Source organism: Ceratotherium simum, chromosome 32, assembly GCF_057802395.1.
Source record: "Ceratotherium simum simum isolate JZ-2026a chromosome 32, ASM5780239v1, whole genome shotgun sequence".
NCBI lineage: Eukaryota > Metazoa > Chordata > Mammalia > Perissodactyla > Rhinocerotidae > Ceratotherium > Ceratotherium simum.
The window spans coordinates 13,377,674-13,396,000 of record NC_141931.1 but is presented as its reverse complement, the minus strand read 5'-3'; the positions used below and the strand labels follow the sequence as shown (position 1 = coordinate 13,396,000).

Genomic DNA, 18,327 nt, shown 5'->3' with positions numbered 1-18,327 from the left:
AACTAAAAGTAGTATTGTTTTTCCTAATTGAACTCTGCAGAAAATTAAATCTTCCTTCTTTTGAAACTTGGAATCTGAAGTACACAAGGATAGCATCATCTGACTTACTAATCTGTAGTTTTATGTTGTGATTACTTCTGTACTGTTTTAGTCTTCTTTGCAAAGAAGAAAGTTAATGGATTTTTGCTCATGTGTTTAGTGAGGAAGCATTTCTGTATTCCCCCTTTAAACTTAAAATATTGTACCAGCTACCCAGAAATTATTCAAGATTCGTTAGTGCTCTTTTGCTTAGTGTAGTTCTTTGTTTTTCATTAGCTAAATGGATTTAACACAATAAATGGTACTAAATTATTTTTAGCATATATTTCCAAGTTTATATTGCCCTTTAAAACTCAGCCTGAAATGTCATAACCTAAATTATCCTGGTGTAATGTACTCTTTGGAGAGGGATGGCCAACTGTATGTAGCACGTGGTGTTTACCTGTGGAATAAAAAGCCTCCTTTGTTTAACTTCTTATTTAAAGACATTTTTATAGAGAAGCGTATTAAGGCAGTGGTAAAACGCTAGTGGTTTGTTAGAAGACCTGAGTTGTAGCCCCACTCTGTTGTTTACCAGCACTGTGTCTTTGGACAAGTCACTAAAGCCCCATCTTGTTTCCCCATATAGAAATGGAGCCAATAAGCCAGGTTTTGACTTCTCACTAGGTGGTTGTGAAGATCATATGAAATAATTATGTGGAAACACTTTGGAAACTCGAAGGCCCTTTACTAACGTATTATGTTAGTATGGAGGCTGGAGACCAGAAATGGCCACATTTACTAGTTTAAAACAAAAAGTAGTTAAGAGAACATAAGTTCCTCTTAATATAAGTATTATTTGTTTTGAAAGAGTTGATTAAGTCATTTTCATTTGAAGTACAGATCTAAGACATTTTAGAAAGATTCGTGTAAAGGGCTCAAATAGAAAATTGCTTTGGTCTTGATAATGTTTCTTAATACTGAAAATAAGTATTTTTGAATTTATAACAAAAAGATCCTTCAAAATTATTAAAAATTACTTTTCACTGATATTTGAGATTTTATTGGTTGTAACTTAAAATGCCTTCTACATTATTATAATTGTACAGTGTTATTCTGATATATTTTGCATATTAAAGCAGAATGGTGGAACTCTTTTCTAGCTAATTATTTTAAAGTCTTTCTAAACTTGTCTTTCTCCTTTTTGTCTTATAAAGCTATATCAAGTTCTTTCACAGCCTATTTCAGAGATTATTGGTGATTTGTTTATATTTTCCAGTGGTTTTTAATTATCGAGTATGGCCAGCTATTCCCTTGATTTTATAATTTGAGGAGGAAGAATGATAATTACTAAATTTTAGGGTAAGATTATGGTTTTATAATTCTTCTAACACAGGCAGACTGGTGTTACAAAACTTGTATAGGAAAAGAGTCGGCATAAGGTGAGAACCGTGAATGCGCTCTCCTTCAAAGGGTTCTCCTTCTGCTTAACCTGAGAATAAATGTTTTCAACAGATCCCCTGTAAGCAGTTTACAGATTCGCTATGATCAACCAAGCAACAGCAGTTTGGAAAATCTGCCTCCAGTGGCAGCCAGCATAGAACAGCTTTTGGAGAGGCAGTGGAGTGAAGGACAGCAATTTTTATTAGAACAGGGTACTCCTAGTGACAGTAAGTATTCTTTTCTTTTCCTTAAAGAAAGATGAATGGATGAATGGATGAATGAACAGACAGGTGGATAGATGCAGAAGTCACTTTATCAAGAATAGCAATGTAATTATGATATATGTTTTATATAATGAGAAAGTATAAATACTACTATGTAGTATTTTCATAGAACAGATTCTACAGTTGTACTGCTTGGCCTTGAATCCTGTCTTTACTTCTTATGATCTTGGGCAAGTTCCTTAATATTAGTGTGCTTTAGTCTCCAGTTGTAGAATGGGAATAATAATGTACCTATATCTTAGTGTTGTTTTAAGGATTAAATGACATTAAAAATGTAAAGAACACTGCTTGGCTTATAGAAAGCACTTACGTGTTCACTGGTTATTGTTACTGTTTATAATCACTATAATATTGATACTTTGTTTCTCCATTGTACTTTGTTCTCATCAGTTTTTAAGTTTTACTAAAATACACAAATCATATCTTCTCTTTGCTTAACTGTTGGAAGAAAACTTGCTCACCTCTGGAGAATTTATTTTTTAAAATGCATGTGGTCAAATATGGCCAAATATCTTCTTGATTTTACAATATGGATGAAAAAGAATCATAATTACTAAATTATATATATAATTTTTATATATTATATATGTCATTTACTTATTAAATTATATAGCATATGTACATATGTAGTATGTTTACAATTTTAAGTATTAGGGAGTGCCGTGGGTGAAAAATGCCAAAGAGGCAAAGATACTGCAGGTTGTGGTTAGCTGGAGGAGTGGCCGAGTGTTAAGGATATATATTTTGGGGAAAAAATCAGGTTTTTAATACCATTTTGGGATATAAGCTTTTGCTGCTTTATTTTATTAAAACAAAACAAAACCTTTTGCTTATTGTTAGTGGACAAGCGCCATAAATTGGTATTTTTCTGAATGGTGCTCTGACAAAAAATGCTAATTGTGAGGAAATTCATGCCAGGATAATCCTTTAAACATGATAGCTGGAGGACAGGTTTAGCTTAGTCTTATTGCATCTCATTTGGGTACACTAAGGGTTTCTTTGTAGGATCCTGAAGAGGAGGGATAAAAGTTAAATCCTTGGGAAATGACCATATGTGTCTGTACCAGTAGAGTTGTGTCTTTTGCAGGCCCTGAGGGTGTGTTAAAGAAATACTACTTTTTAATACGTAGAACTTTTAAAGTGTCCATTACCGTGGCATAACAGCAGCACTCTGTTGTCAGTTGAAAGATCCGAGTTGTGGGAGGAATCGAAGCAGTCTCTGAGATGATGAGGCAGGACAGGACTGCGCCTGTCTACAGATGATGCGCCTCTCTCTGAGAGTTGGGAGAGGGGCCTGTGGTGCACACACACTGCTCCCTGCTGGGGGATGTGTGGATCAGCATGCCGAGCAGCGGGGCTTGGAGGTTTCTGCCCTGTGTCTGCTGGCATACTTAGCTTAACTGAGCAGCAGACAAACATGTGTGCTCTTTATGGTGGTGAGGGATATCGGTGTGATTCTTTCCCATTTTAAATATAATTTTAATGAAAAATTATGGCAGGCACTTTGTATTTTTCATTTTAATTTTATTTTGATGTAAAGAAAATGTTCTTGTCATTTTTCTTTGAGAATGGAAATTATTTGAACCAGGTCAGTGTTTTTCTTTGTTGTTGTTATGTGGCAACAAAGTTTCCAGAAGGTACATCTAGAACCAGTATCCCTTTATGCTTATATATGTACAAATATATTATGGTATATTTATATCTACAATGTGTATAAATAATAAAACCTAGTCATTTAGAAATGCTGTGCAGAATTTCTACTCTTCTATTTTAACTTATTTCTAAAGTTATTGACACTTACGTCCACAAAATAACTTAGTTCTGTCTGTGAACTTGTCTTTGTTAAAAACATTCCAACTGTGTGCTAGTTTTAGGAATGCTGAAGTCATTACACCAACTTCAAGTTGAAAATCGAAGATTAGAGGAACAGATTAAAAACTTGACTGCCAAAAAGGAACGCCTTCAGTTATTGAATGCACAGCTCTCAGTGCCTTTTCCAACAATAACAACAAATCCCAGCCCGTCTCATCAGATGCATGCATTTTCAGCACAGAATGGTAAGTATAAAAATAATTTATTATGTATCTAAGAAAAGTAGGGTAGGGCCGGCCCTGTGGCTTGGTGGTTAAGTGCGCGCGCTGCGATGCTGGTGGCCCGGGTTCGGATCCCGGGTGCGCATCGAGGCACCACTTCTCCGTTCATCCTGAGGCCGAGTCCCGCATACAGCAACTAGAAGGATGTGCAGCTACGACATACAACTATCCACTGGGGCTTTGGGGGGAAAAAATAAAATAAATAAAATCTTTAAAAAAAAAAAAAAAAAAGAAAAGTAGGGTAGACCTTCAATGTTTCTTCATAATAAATGGATAATAACTGGTCGCCAGTTATATTAAGGTGTAGAAAAGGAATGATAGGTATTTTCAAAGAGCATAAAGAATCCTGTTAAGTGATCAACTTGAATTTTCTCTAACTTCTTTAGTATATAATTTAATGATAAAATTTATTTAAATGTGTAATGATCTCTTTATTGATTTAAAGCCATGGTATTCAATAGAGATATAGATTTTTCCATTTAAACTGGTCTTAGGAATAGCAGCTATTAATATTTAAGTGTTTTTAATGTGGGCTTCAGGATAAGCTTTTAGATAAGCCTTTAATCTTACACATAATATAATTTAACAAGATAAACAGGTTTTGTTTTTTGTCTTTTATTATTCTAGCTCCTACTACTGATTCTTTGAACAGCAGTAAGAGCCCTCATCTAGGAAACAGCTTTTTACCTGATAATTCTCTTCCTGTATTAAATCAGGTAATTTTGGTGTGGTTAGTTTCATTTGTGTGTTTTACTTATGAACAATAGTATATAACATTAAATGGTTTAAAATTATTTTGAACAGTTTTGCTGTGGTTCTTTACAACTGAGGTTTCCATTCTTTCTTATATTAGGATTTAACCTCCAGTGGACAAAGCACCAGCAGCTCCTCAGCTCTGTCTACTCCACCTCCTGCTGGGCAGAGTCCTGCTCAGCAGGGCTCAGGCGTTAGTGGAGTGCAGCAGGTCAATGGTGTGACAGTGGGGGCACTGGCTAGTGGAATGCAGACTGTAACATCCACCATTCCTGCCGTGCCTGGAGTTGGTGGAATAATTGGAGCTTTGCCAGGTAACCAACTGGCAATTAATGGCATTGTAGGAGCTTTAAATGGGGTTATTCAGACCCCTGTCACAATATCCCAGAACCCTACCCCCCTCACCCATACAACTGTACCACCTAATGCAACACATCCAATGCCAGCTACACTGACTAACAGGTAAGAAACTTAAATGTATTGGGGGTTTTTTAGTGTAACATAGTATCAGCATTGTCCATGCTTTAGACTGGGATTTTTAATATATTCCTTGCAGATGCACTCTTAGAAATTAAATCCACCAAACTTTTAAACTAAGTGTATTATGCCAAGAGCCATTTATTTTTGAGACTTAAGTAATTCAGATTAAAAGAAAATTAAATCACTGTTAGTAACAAAACATTAAATATATTCTGTACTGAAAATTTGAGTCTTGATCTGTGATGTCTGTTTTAAAGGCTAATTTATCTTATCCTGTTGTATATTGCCTTCATGTATCATAAATTCTGAAGAAAAGTAATACTGTAATGAGGATCACATATGAATATTGGTTTCTTAAAATTCAGCTATGTAATTTTGTTAGCTTTATAGTCAAAGATTTTGGTATAGGATGAAGGTCAAATATTTATCTTGAATTTCTAGAGAGTGAGACTCACTGTTTCATTGTACTGGAATTTCATTTGAATGTTTGTTCAAAATAAGGAGACTAAAGCCATGTTGTTGCTGAACATACTTTTGAGGAATAAATCGTTTTAAATGGATTTGCAGTCGATATTGCAGACTATTTCTTGTGGGTCTCTTTTCATTGGTGCTTAATTTTACTGACCATTGGGACATTAAAAAGGTTAGGGCAAGTCAATTAGTAGTGTATTTGGATTCTTTCTTTGTTTTAAATATGTGTTGCTTAGTGTGGGTTAAATTACCCTTGAATAATTAAAAATGAATTATTACATGTGTGTGTTATAAACACATGTGAATTCCTATTCCATAGAATAACTTTAGTGCCTGCTTGGTTTACAATAAAAAGGAGAACAAAACATTTCTTGACAATGTGAATTCTTGTTTACCTGTATAGAGAGAGAGAAAATAAGAAATCTGTACATCATTATTTTCAAAAGTGTTATTAAAAACTTACTAACTTATTAAACATCAAATTGAAAAGTTGTCTTTTGTTTTACATTAAAAAAAAGTTAAAGGTATATAGTAGAAAGTAATTTTAATCGTTTTTCAGTGCCTCAGGACTAGGATTACTTTCTGACCAGCAAAGACAAATATTTCTTCATCAACAGCAATTTCAGCAGTTGTTAAATTCTCAACAGCTCACGCCAGTAAGTTCTTCCTTTTGATAATGTTTGATTTTTATTAGGAGCAAATGATCTAAGCTATAATAGATATTCAGCGTGGGTATAGATTACTCACTTTATGAAATAACATTATGGGGTGCATAATTCAAAAAAATTTGTCTTGCCATTTGGTATAGCCTGCAATACCTGTAGTGACGTTATATTGATTCATTTACAAATATTTAGAACATGTACTAGTAGTGGTACTCGTGGAGACCCTGGTGATACAGCGGTGAATAAGGCTTTGTATTTTCCTTGAGCTTCATTCTGATAAGGGAGAGAGACAATAAATAAATACATACTTTTTGGTAGTGATAAATACTGAGAAGAAAAATAAAGGAGGATAAGGGGATAGAGAAAAGTAGAGTGAGGGCTGTTTTAGACAGGATGGTCCAGCCTCTTTGAGTAGGTGACTTTTGGGCACAGACCTGAATAAAAGTGGAAGGAACATGATTTTATGACATGGAGGGATAGAAGAGAAAGTGCATTTAGGGAGAGGGAACGGTAGTTGTAAAAGACCTCAGTTGGGCGTGTGTTTACGTTTTGAAGAATAGAAAGAAGGCCAGTGTGGCTATAGAATGAGAGATGGGCTGGTGCAGAGGAGAGAAGGTCAGATGAGTGGACCCATGTGGTCTAGAAGATCATGGACTACCTTATTTGGTTATCTGTGGCAAGAAATTTAGATTTATCTTAAGTGTGATGGAAAGCCAGTGGTGATTTTTTTTTTTCCCAAAACCTTTCTATTATGGAAATTTTCAAGTGTACCAAAAGTAGAGAGTATAGTAACTAATCACCTAGCTTTAATAATTATCCCAATTTAAAAAATCTTGTTTCATATAGCCTCACTTTTTCTTGCTGGGCTATTTTAAAGAATTAGTTGGAGCATTTTGAATAGAAAAGTGACACGGTAATTCATATTTTTTGAAGATTGGTTTGGCTGCTATACGGAGAGTAGTCTGTGTGTGTTGCGAGGGGAGATGGTGACAAAAGTGAAACAGGCGATTAGAGTAGTCCAGGTAGGAGATGTTGGTGTCTTAAAACAGCATGATAAATGTGGTGGAAAACTGTCCAGAATTGTATTTTTTTTTTTTTTGTGAGGGAGATCAGCCCTGAGCTAACATCCATGCTAATCCTCTTCTTTTTGCTGAGGAAGACCGGCTCTAAGCTAACATCTATTGCCAATCCCCCTCCTCTTTTCTCCCCAAAGCCCCAGCGGATAGTTGTATGTCATAGTTGCCCATCCTTCTAGTTGCTGTATGTGGGACGCAGCCTCAGCATGGCCGGACAAGTGGTGCATCAGTGCGCGCCCGGGATCCAAACCCGAGCCGCCAATAGCGGAGCACTTGCACTTAACCGCTAAGCCACGGGGCCGGCCCAGGAATTGTGTATTTTGAAGATAAAATCACAAGACTTGTTTGTCAGACATTTAAGAAAAAGAAGAGTTCTAAACAATTGGACTTTTACTGAGCTTTGAAAGACTAGGAGGAACAGCAGATTTGGGAAAGAAAACGAGTTCTGTTACGGACATACTGAGTTTGAGATGTGTGTTTAGATGTTTGAGTGAGATGTGGACTAGATAGTTATATGAGGCTGCAGTCGAAGGAAAGGATGCAGTTAGAAATATAAATTTGGATGGGGGCCGGCTCAGTGGCATAGTGGTTAAGTTAGCACGCTCTGCTTCTGGCGGCCTGGGATTCACAGGTTCAGATCCCAGGCATGGACCTACACATTGCTTATCAAGCCACACTGTGGTGGCATCCCACATAAGGTAGAGGAAGGTGGGCACGGATGTCAGCCCAGGGCCAGTCTTCCTCAGCAAAAAAGAGGAGGATTGGCAACAGGTGTTAGCTCAGGGCTAATCTTCCTCACACAAAAAAAAAGAGAAAGAAATGTAAATTTGGGGTCATTGCTGCATATATGATGTTTAGGCTCACAAGATTCAATGAGATCAGTAGGGAATGAGGACTGATGTCTGAGGACTGAGCCCTGGACATCCCAAAAGAGGAGAATAATGGGAAAAAAAGTGACTAATGAGTTAAGAAGAGAACTGAGAGAGTGGTGTCTCTAGGATCCATGTGAAGAAAATGTTTCAAGAAAAGGACTCAGCTGTGTAAAATGCTTCTGGTAGGACAAGTAAGAATTGACCATTGAATTTAGCTATCTAGAGTTTTTTGACAAATGCGGTTTTGGTGAGAAGTAAAAACCTCATCGAGTGGTTCAAAAGAAAATGGGAGGAGAGGAAGTAAAGATGGAGTATAGGCAACTCAAGAGGTTTTACTATAAAGAGCAGAGAAATGAGCAGCTGACAGAACAATGACATAGTCTAAGGGGGGGGTGGAGTTTCTATTTATTTTGAGTATGACAGCATATGTGTATGTTGATGGGAAAATTTCTGGTGCAGGAGAGAGAGAGGATGATACCAGAGCAGCCAAGTTCTTAAGAAGAGAGAGGAGTTGAGAGCAGCATTCCACTGTAATAAGAGGGCAGGCAGAGCAGCTGTCAGTGGATTTTATGATAGGACGTTGAGGAAACCCACTTCTAATGTTTTTAATTTTTTAAATTAGAATTATAAGTTAAATCACCAGCTGAGGGAGATAGGGGTATTGGTGGTTAGAGGAGAGAGAAGATGTGGAATAGATATCTTGGAAAAGGGGAGAACAAACTGACTCTTATAGATGTGGCAGTGTGTGGCTCATGTGCAGGAGCGGCACTGGCTGGCCCTCTGTCGTCATAAATTTTAAGTGAGACCGAGTTGATAAGGGTGTGTGACTTTTCTCTAGCCTCATTTCCCTAGCACACTTCATTGAGTTTGACTGCTTGGAGAACGCACTATGTAATTAACTCAGAGTTTCGGCTTTTGTTTATAATTTCTTTCTAAAATATATCTACCTCTTTCTTGCTTTAGTCAAAAATATATTGAAAATATTTCTTTTGGTTCTGGATCATCATTTTCACTGTCTCTGTTCTTAGAGTGTTATATAAATTCTTAAATGCTCACACTAAAATGTGATCTTTTCTTATCTCTTGCCTCATCTTAATATGAAGTACTAAAATTCAGTTTATTTGGGGTTCTTCCTGTTAATCAAGATTTTACTCTAATAATAGCACATATAGATATCTCATTTCTTAATCAACATGGTTGATTAAGGAATTTTTAGCACAAATTGTTGCTCAGAGACCATAAGGACTGAAGCAGTTTAAACTCTACTTTTTTCTTTGTCAGCCAAATTTGTGGGGTGAAGTTTGTTCATTTATGAGCGTAGAACCTTATGTAGGCAAGAATTTTAGTATAAGGCATACTTACTTCTCCCACCTTAAGGAAAACTCTTACTTGACCCGACTCCCCCAACCAGCTGCTGCCCTGTTTTTCTGCTTGCTCCTCCTCCCACATGGCCTTCATATTGCTAAGTCCAGGAGTCAGTTCTCGTTCTTCATGTTACTTGACCTAGCAACAGCATTTGACAGAGTTGGTCACTCCCTCCTGCTTGAAACACTTTCTTCCCTCAGCTTTCAGGATACCATTATCTTGGTTTTCCTGCTACCTAACTGGCCATTCCTTTTTAGCCTCCTTTCCTGGGTCCCCCTCTTTTCCTCAGCCTCTTAACTTTAGAGTGTCCTGGAATTCAGTGATCTCCTCCAGTCACATAGATTTAAATACAATCTACATGTGGATACTTACGTCTCCTGCCCTGGCCTCTCTCTGGAATTGCAAACTCCTGTATCTCACTGCTTACTTGATATCTCCTCTTGGATATCTTAATACACGTGTCAAGCATAACGTGTCCGAAGCTGAACTGCTGATCTTCTACCACAAACCTGCTCCACACATAGTGTTCCTTACCTCAGTTGATGGCAACTTCATCCTTCCAGTTGCTCAAACCAAAAACCTTGCAGTCATCCTTCACTCCTCTCTTTCTCTGACGCCTCACATTGAATCCATCGAGAAATCCTGAGTCAGATTGTGTCATTCCTCTGCTCAAAACCTTCCACTGGCTTCCCGTCTTACTTTGAGTAAAAGCCAAAGTGTTCACAGACTGCCACAATGAGGCCCACATTCTTCTCTTGCCTCCTACTTGCTCATTCCACTCCACCCTCCTGGTCTCCTTGCTCTTCCTTGATCACACTGGATGTGCTCCCACATAGCCCCTTAGCACTGACTGTTCCATCTGCCTAGCAGTATCCTCCACCCCGCATATCCACATAGCCAATTCCCTAGTCTCCTCCGAGTCTTTGTCCAAGTGGGACCCACCCTCATCAATCTATTTCAGATGACCCCCACCCCTGCCAGACCCTTGCACACACGCTCCTGTTTCCCTTGACCCTTAGCAATAATCACATCCTAACATTTTTTGTTGATCTCTCCCTCTTCCCCCCAGGGTAAGCTACATAAGGGCAGGGATTTTTTTTTTCCCCACTGATATGTCTCAAGCACAAAACATATGTTTCAAACGAGTACCTGGCACATAGTAAGCACTCAGGAAATGAAATATATGCTTGCTGTAAAGAGTAGTCTCATAACTACATCAAGAAAGCACTCTTTCTGTTGGCATGAATGAGAACTTTAAAAGTTAAGTTCCCAGAATTATGGGAAGGGTTTGATCCCCATAGTGCATTCTAAAGTCAAGTACAGATACCCTGTGATTTCTCGAAGTTGCTGTTCTCCTTGATTATCATGGATAACCTAATTTGAATAAAGGTCTCTTATATTTGTTTGCTCTGTTTTGAAAGTAAGCTGTTCACTGATGATATTGACATTTTATAGTAGATGATTATTATCTAGTGTGGTATATTTTTCCAGATGAGATACTTGTTTTCTTTCTTAGTAGTATGATTGTGACTAACATTTAAATATCTGATATTAAAGTAAAGAAGAAAATAGAAAAGGCAGGCTTGACTGACTGCTGAATTGTGTGACTGGGAACTCATCTTCTCCCACATGTTTTTACCGAAGGAACAACATCAGGCCCTTCTGTATCAGTTAATGCAACAACATCACCACCAGCAACACCACCAGCCTGAACTACAGCAGCTACAGATCCCTGGACCAACACAAATACCCATAAACAACCTGCTTGCAGGTACTCAGGCACCACCACTTCACCCGGCCACCACCAACCCATTTCTCACCATCCATGGTGATAACGCGAGTCAGAAAGGAACAGTAAGTGTCTTTGCCTTATTATAGCTAGTGAAATAATACAGAGAATTTTATTGATTAATCAGAGATGATTATCTCTCCAGCGTCTCTCTCTTATTCTTTGTTTTAAATACTTTATTCCCCTGATAATTTCTTCTTAAAACCAGTTGTTTCAGCAGCTGGATATTGTAAACACAACGGACCTGAGCCAATTGATATATCCCCTAAGTATATCAGTTTGAATTTGCACATACGGTTTGAAGGCCGTTTTATAATTCAACAATTTTCAAAATGAAAATATATTTTAGTTATAGCAAGTGGTATGGGACAGTCCAATCAAAAGATAAAAGATAATAGTTGGTGCTTTTTGAGAATCTTTGTTTAATTAATTTGTTTAATTATAGAACTAGTTTAGATAATTTAGGAATATTTTTATTATTTTGCTCTGAAGTGCTTTCTAAAACTGAATTATATTTATAATAAAATTAATATATAAGTTTGAGGGCAATCCAATTCTATCATATTACTTTTAAAGAGAAAATACATCATAATCACATTTGTAATGGAATTTAAATTCTTCATTAGTTTTATGTGAGTAATAACATCTTACCCTTTCAATGTACAAGTTAAGATAAATTAAAAATGGATACAGGAACAGTATACTATACTTATAGTAGCACTCATTTTAAGGCTGTTTCTTTCTATTAATTCTCCCCTTCAATTAGGTCTACTTTACTGGAGTATAAATGTTTCCCCTAAATTCCAGTTCAGGGCAGAACCCTGTTAGAGGAAGGATATTGGGATGTAGAATGGAGACTGGACATCAGGAAAAGGAAGAAGGGAAAGAATGAGGTGGGAGACTTGGCAAATAACAGTGTTAAAAGTCACAATGTTTGCTATTTCCCATTACTTTGAAAGCTTTCTGTTTACTGTGCTGTTAGTCTTCAGAAACTTCAGTTTGTATTTAGTAACAAGAATTGGTTCACAATACAGGATTATTGGTTTGCATTAACTTCTCAGTGCTTTTTGTTTGCCCCATTGTTTCTGACTTCCTGATTGTGAATGCTGTCATCATCTCAAACCTGGTTATAGCTCCAGTGTTTTGCTGACTTGTGAAATTTGAGTGATTCTGTATTAATTTAGAAATTTTTTGTACTGTTTGTTCCTCTTTCTCAAGTTTCTTCTTGTGTTAAAAAGTGAATTAATTACAAGCTAACTTTTTTTGAGTTATACAATATAAAATGTATTTTTTAATGGAAACTACAATAGTAAATTATATAAAATAAACAGAGTATTAATTACCTGATGGAGAAAAGCAAAGCTGGGAAATAATATTTATGAGCACCCCTCTGTGTGTCAGGCATCTTTGTTGGATACAATAGTATGTGTGATTTCAATCTTTAAAATAATAATGGGTTGTAACCCCATTTTTTTATAGATTAGTAAAAGGAGACTCAAAGAGGTTAAAACTCAAAGGATAAATAGCAGCTGTGGGATCAGAACCCATGACTTTTAGTCCATTAAAAATCCATTTTTCGCAATACCATGTTACTTCTTTTGTGGAAAAGTTGATTTGGAGGGATGACTTCTATATTCATTCCTTATGAGTTCTATCCCTCAGATGAGCACTTCTGTCTCTATATGCTGCTGAATTTAATATAAAGTAATTGATAATGTTTACCAGTAAATTCATGTCTTCATATTATGCTAAAAAGTAGCCATGCCAACTTCTAGAAAAAAAGGAATAACCATATATACTGTCTTTTATCTCAGTTATAATTTCAATTAAGAGGATATTACCTCAAATGGGGGCCAAAAGTTGATTTAGCTAATGCGTCTGATTTTGTTTAACTGCAGAGACTTAGTGATAAAACTGGGCCTGTCACTCAAGAGAAAAGTTGACGCTTGAGAAACATCTAGAAATTGCCTATCCTGCTGTTCTAGCACTTCATCTGGCTGCTGTTGCAGTCCTCTTACTACACCTATGAAGAAACGCAACAAGAAACCAACCGCACAACAAAGGAGTAATTGCCACAAGGACATTCTTGTAAGGCTTTGATTGATTCTTGTTGCTTTGTTGCACTGAAATGGAATTCCCTTATCCCCCACCCCCCACCCCTCACCCAGATTTTTTGAACTTTGAAAGAAAATTTAAACTAACTTTTGTCAATGAAATAATTTACATGCAATGAGTTTATGAACCTAAGAGAAATTTAATATAGTTGGTGCACAACTAATTTTGTTATAAATTGGAGAGATAAATAGCAAAATAAAGACTTGTTCCATTTATAAACTATTTGATTTCATTGGACAAGTCAGAATATGAAATACGATCTTTTGTTTGGGTTCTAGTATGCTTGCTCTATGAGTCAAATCTAAAACCAAATTTCACGGAACTGTCCAGTTTCTTCTACTAGAGTTTTATTAGTTAAATATTGCAAATAAATAGGTCATCAAGTGGGCCTTGGCCATCTTTATTATAAAAATTTCCTTTCTTAATGAGATTTGGCCAATTTTGGTAATCAAGTTAGGATGGTAATGTCCACTTCTGCTAAAGGTAATTTTCTTTTGCTAAATGCTTTTTCTTTAGTGTTAGAACCTACTTATATTTTAAAGAACGCTTGAGTTAAGTGAGTTCTAAGGCTGCTGGGGGAACCAGATCAATTCAAAGTGAAAGACTTCTTTCAGAAAGAGGGGCCACTCTGGAAACTGCTGGTAGGGTTTGGCCTGAATCAAGTGCCTCTTATACCTCCATTGTGTTGAAATGGCTCTGGACAGCTGAGCTTGCACTGTAGTCAGTCCTTGTAGGTAGTAGGAATAGTCAGTGTTGCGCCAGCAGCCTTCCCCATGGTTCTGCCTTTTATATTAAAAGCTTTCTATGCCACTGTAGATAGCTCAGGCACAACTATTACCTGGGTATTTATCCACTAATGAGTCACAAGGAAAATGAGTGGATTTGGTAAGAGTTTTTTTTTTGTTTGTTTTAATTTAAACAACTTCTCATTATTGACAATTATTTCAAACAAACAAAACAAGACAAGAAACCCACCACTGCAGTTCCTGAAACAGGTGAAATCTGTATTACAGCCCTTCTACTTTGGGTAGCCACACTCCTGGTGTGATGGTATGGCAGAGTATAAATTAAACAATTGGGCATGTAATCACTGAACTGTTCTTAAATGTGTGAATTATTAGTGGAAAAGACCCAGCTGTAATTAGACCTCCACTGTGTACTTAGCTGGAAGAACATGTTAATTCTGCAATATGTCTCTTGGTTAAACATTGCACAGTTCTTACCTCATTTCTGTAAATAAGGTTTTGTGAATCTGTTTTGTATTGTGAAAAATTCATAAGATAACATTGATATTTTGATCTGTAATATTTCTAATTGGTAGATTTAACTGAAAAGTAAAATTAATTTATTTTTATATGTTCAGGGGAATTTTAAAGAAAGTCAAATCTTTTGTAGATAATTAAAAAAATCGGTGTGGTTTATTTTACTTATTTAACCCACTGGTTGTTATTCTGTAACAATTTGTATAAATGGTAAATTTTGAATGTGTTGTTATTTTACCTAGATGTAAAATTCCACATGTATTAAAGAAAATGTACAAAGTTTTTGTTAATAAAATTTAATAATGTTTATAACTCTGTGCCATTCATTTTTTCCAGTTTTATGAAGATGTAATTGACTTAAAGCACTGTATAAGTTGAAGGTGTACTGCATAATAATTTGACTTACATATATTGTAGAATGATTACCACAATGAATTTAGTTAACATCCATCATCTCATACAGATACCAAAAAAAAAAAAGAGAATGAAAAGTTTTTTCCTTATGATGAGAACTCTTAGGATTTACTCTCTTAACAGCTTTTAACTAGACCATACAGCAGTGTTAACTACAGTCATCATGTTGTACATTACATCCCTAGTACTTATTTATCTTATAACTGGAAGTTTGTACTTTTTGACCACCTCATCCAATTCCCCCTTCCCCTGCCTTCCACCTCTGGTAACTACAAATCTGTTCTCTTTCTGAGTTAGGTTTCTTTCTTTCTTTTCTGTTCCTTTTTTTAAAAAAATAGATTCCACATATGAGAGCATACAGTATTTGTCTTTGTCTGACTTATTTCACTTACCATAATGCCTTCAAGGTCCATCCATGTTACTGCAAATAGTAGAGTTTCCTTCTTTTTTATGGCTGAATAATATTCTATTATATGTATCACAACTTCTTTATCCATTCACCCATCAGTGGGCACTTAGGTTGTTTCCACGTCTTGGCTATTGTGAATAATGCTGCTATGAACATGGGGGTGCAGATACCTCTTTGACATAGTGTTTTTGTTTCCTTCAGATATATTCCCACAAGTGGAATTGCTGGATCATATGGGAGTTCTATTTTTAATTTTTTGAGGAACCTTCATACTCTTTTCCATAGTGACTGTACCAATTGACATTCCCACCAACAGGGTTCCCTTTTCTCCATAACCTTGCCAACACTTGTTATCTCTTGTCTTTTGGATAATAGCCAGTCTAACAGGTGTGAGATGGTATCTCATGGTTTTGATTTGCGTTTCCCTGATTAGTGATGTTAAGCACCTTTTCATATACCTGTTGCCCATTTGTATGTCTTCTTTGGAAAAATGTGTGTTCAGGTCTTTTGCTCACTTTTTAATTGGATTATTTGGGTTTTTTTTTTTTTTTTTTGCTCTTGAGTTGTGTGAGTTCTTTATATATTTTGGACGTTAACCCCTTATCAGATATATCATTTGCAAATATTTTTTCCCATTCCATAGGTTGTATGTTCATTTTGTTTATCATTTCTTTTGCTGTGTAGAAGCTTTTTAGTTTGATGTAGTCTTATTTGTTTATTTTGTTCCTTGTGCTTTAGGTGTCATATCTAAAATATCATTGCCAAGACCCATGTCAAGGAGCTTTTTTCTTGTGTTTTCTTCTAGGAGTTTAATGATTTCCAGTCTTACATTTAAATCTTTCATCCATTTCGAATTAATTTTTATGAATGTAAGACAGGGGTCTAGTTTCATTCTTTTACATGTAAATGTCTGCTTGTCCCAGCACCATTTACTGAAGAGACTGTCTTTTGCCCTCTGAGTATTCTTGGCTCCCTTGTCAAATATTAGTTGACTGTATATGCATGGATTTATTTCTGGGCTCTTGATTCTGTTCCATTAGTCTATATGCCTGTTTTTATGACAGTACCATACTGTTTTGATTACTGTAGCTTTATAATATAGCTTGAAATCAGGCAGTGTGATGCCTCTCATTTTGTTCTTCTTTTTCGAGATTGCTTTGGCTATTCAAGATCCTTTGTGGTTAAATATAAGTTTTAGTATTGTTTTTTCTACTTCTGTAAAAAATGCCATTGGAATCTTGATATGGATTGCATTGACTCTGTATATGGCTTTGGGTAGTATGGACATTTTAACTATTAATTTTTCCAGTCCATGAACATGAGATACCTTTCCATTTTATTTGTATCTTCAGTTTCTTTTATCAGTGTCTTGCAGTTTTCAGTGTAGAGATCTTTCACCTCCTTGGTTAAATTTATGCCTGAGTATTTTATTGTTTTTGATGCTATCGTAAATGAGATGATTTTATTTCTTTTTCAGATGATTATGTATAGAAATGCTACTGATTTTTATGTGTTAATTTTTGTATCCTGCAGCTTGACTGAATTCATCAATTAGATCTAACAGTTTTTGCTGGAGTCTTTAGGATTTTTTATATATAAAATCATGTCATCCACAAATAGGCAGATTTTGATGCCTTTTATTTCTTTTTCTTGCCCAATTGCTCTGGCTAGGACTTTCAGTACTATGTTGAATAGGGGTGGTGAGAACGGGCACCCTGTACTTTTCCTGATCTTAGAGGAAAAGCTTTCAACCTTTCTCCATTGAGTAGGATATTAGCTGTGGACTTGTCATATATGGCCTTTGTTATGTTGAGGTGCATTCCTTCTATACATAATTTGTTAAGAGTTTTTATCATAAGATAGATTTATCATATCAATGTTTATATCATTAGACCTAATGTTGAATTTTGTCAAATGCTTTTCCTATTGAAAATGTCTATTGAAATGATAATATGATTTTTTTCTTTCATTCTATTAATGTGATGTCACATTGATTAATTTGTGTATGTTGAACCAGCCTTGCATCCCAGATAAATCTCATCTGATCATGGTGAATGATCCTTTTAATATGCTCCTGAATTCCATTTGCTGATATTTTATTGAGGATTTTTGCATTTATATTCATCAAGGATATTGGCCTGTAGTTGTCTTTTCTTGTAGTGTCCTTTTCTGGCTTTGGTATCAGGGTAATGCTGGCCTCATAAAATGAGTTTGGGCGTGGTCCCTCCTCTTCGATTTTTTGGAAGAGTTTGAGAAGGATTGTCATTAATCGTTCTTTAAATATTTGGTAAAATTTACCAGGGAAGCCATCTGGTCTTGGACTTTTCTTTGTTGGGAAATTTTTGATTAGTGAGTCAATCTCTTTACTAGTAATTGATCTGTTCAGATTTTCTGTTTCTTCCTGATTCAGTCTTGGTAGGTTGTGTGTTTCTAAGAATTTTTCCATTTCTTCTAGTTGTTCATAGTAGCCTCTTATGATCTTTTTTATTTCTATGGTGTCAGTTGTAATGTCTCCTTTCTCATTTAGAATTTTGTTGAATTGAGTCCTCTTTCTTTTTTCCTTGGTTATTCTAGGTAAAGGTTTGTCAATTTTATCTTTTCAATAAACTGACTTTTAGTTTTATTAATCTTTTCTGTTGTTTTCATGTTCTCTATTTCATTTATTTCTGCTCTAATCTTTATTATTTTCTTCCTTTTACTAACTTTGGGCTCACTTTGTTCTTTTTCTAGTCCTTGAGGTGTAGAGTTAAGTTGTTTATTTGAGATCTTTCTTGTTTCTTAATGTAAGTGTTTATTGCTGTGAACTTCCCTCTTAGAA

The 18,327-nt window shown here is 35.8% G+C and overlaps 1 protein-coding gene across 14 annotated transcripts in view; it reads left to right on the top strand.

Annotated features, from left to right (window-relative positions):
* MLLT10 (MLLT10 histone lysine methyltransferase DOT1L cofactor) overlaps nt 1–14,992 on the top strand; it is a 271,785-nt gene extending 256,793 nt beyond the window's left edge. For 13 of the 14 annotated variants that reach the window (XM_087420756.1, XM_087420757.1, XM_014783632.2 and 10 more), the window contains 7 exons: nt 1,534–1,688; nt 3,614–3,802; nt 4,466–4,554; nt 4,692–5,053; nt 6,102–6,198; nt 11,165–11,374; nt 13,208–14,992. In XM_087420756.1, the coding sequence (XP_087276882.1) occupies nt 1,534–1,688; nt 3,614–3,802; nt 4,466–4,554; nt 4,692–5,053; nt 6,102–6,198; nt 11,165–11,374; nt 13,208–13,252 (1,147 nt within the window). In that variant the 3' untranslated portion in view covers nt 13,253–14,992. Of the gene's footprint in view, nt 1–1,533; nt 1,689–3,613; nt 3,803–4,465; nt 4,555–4,691; nt 5,054–6,101; nt 6,199–11,164; nt 11,375–12,075; nt 12,203–13,207 lie in introns of all 14 variants that reach the window. The other variant, XR_015549345.1, reaches the window with a different exon arrangement.
* The last annotated feature ends 3,335 nt before the right edge of the window (nt 14,993–18,327 follow it).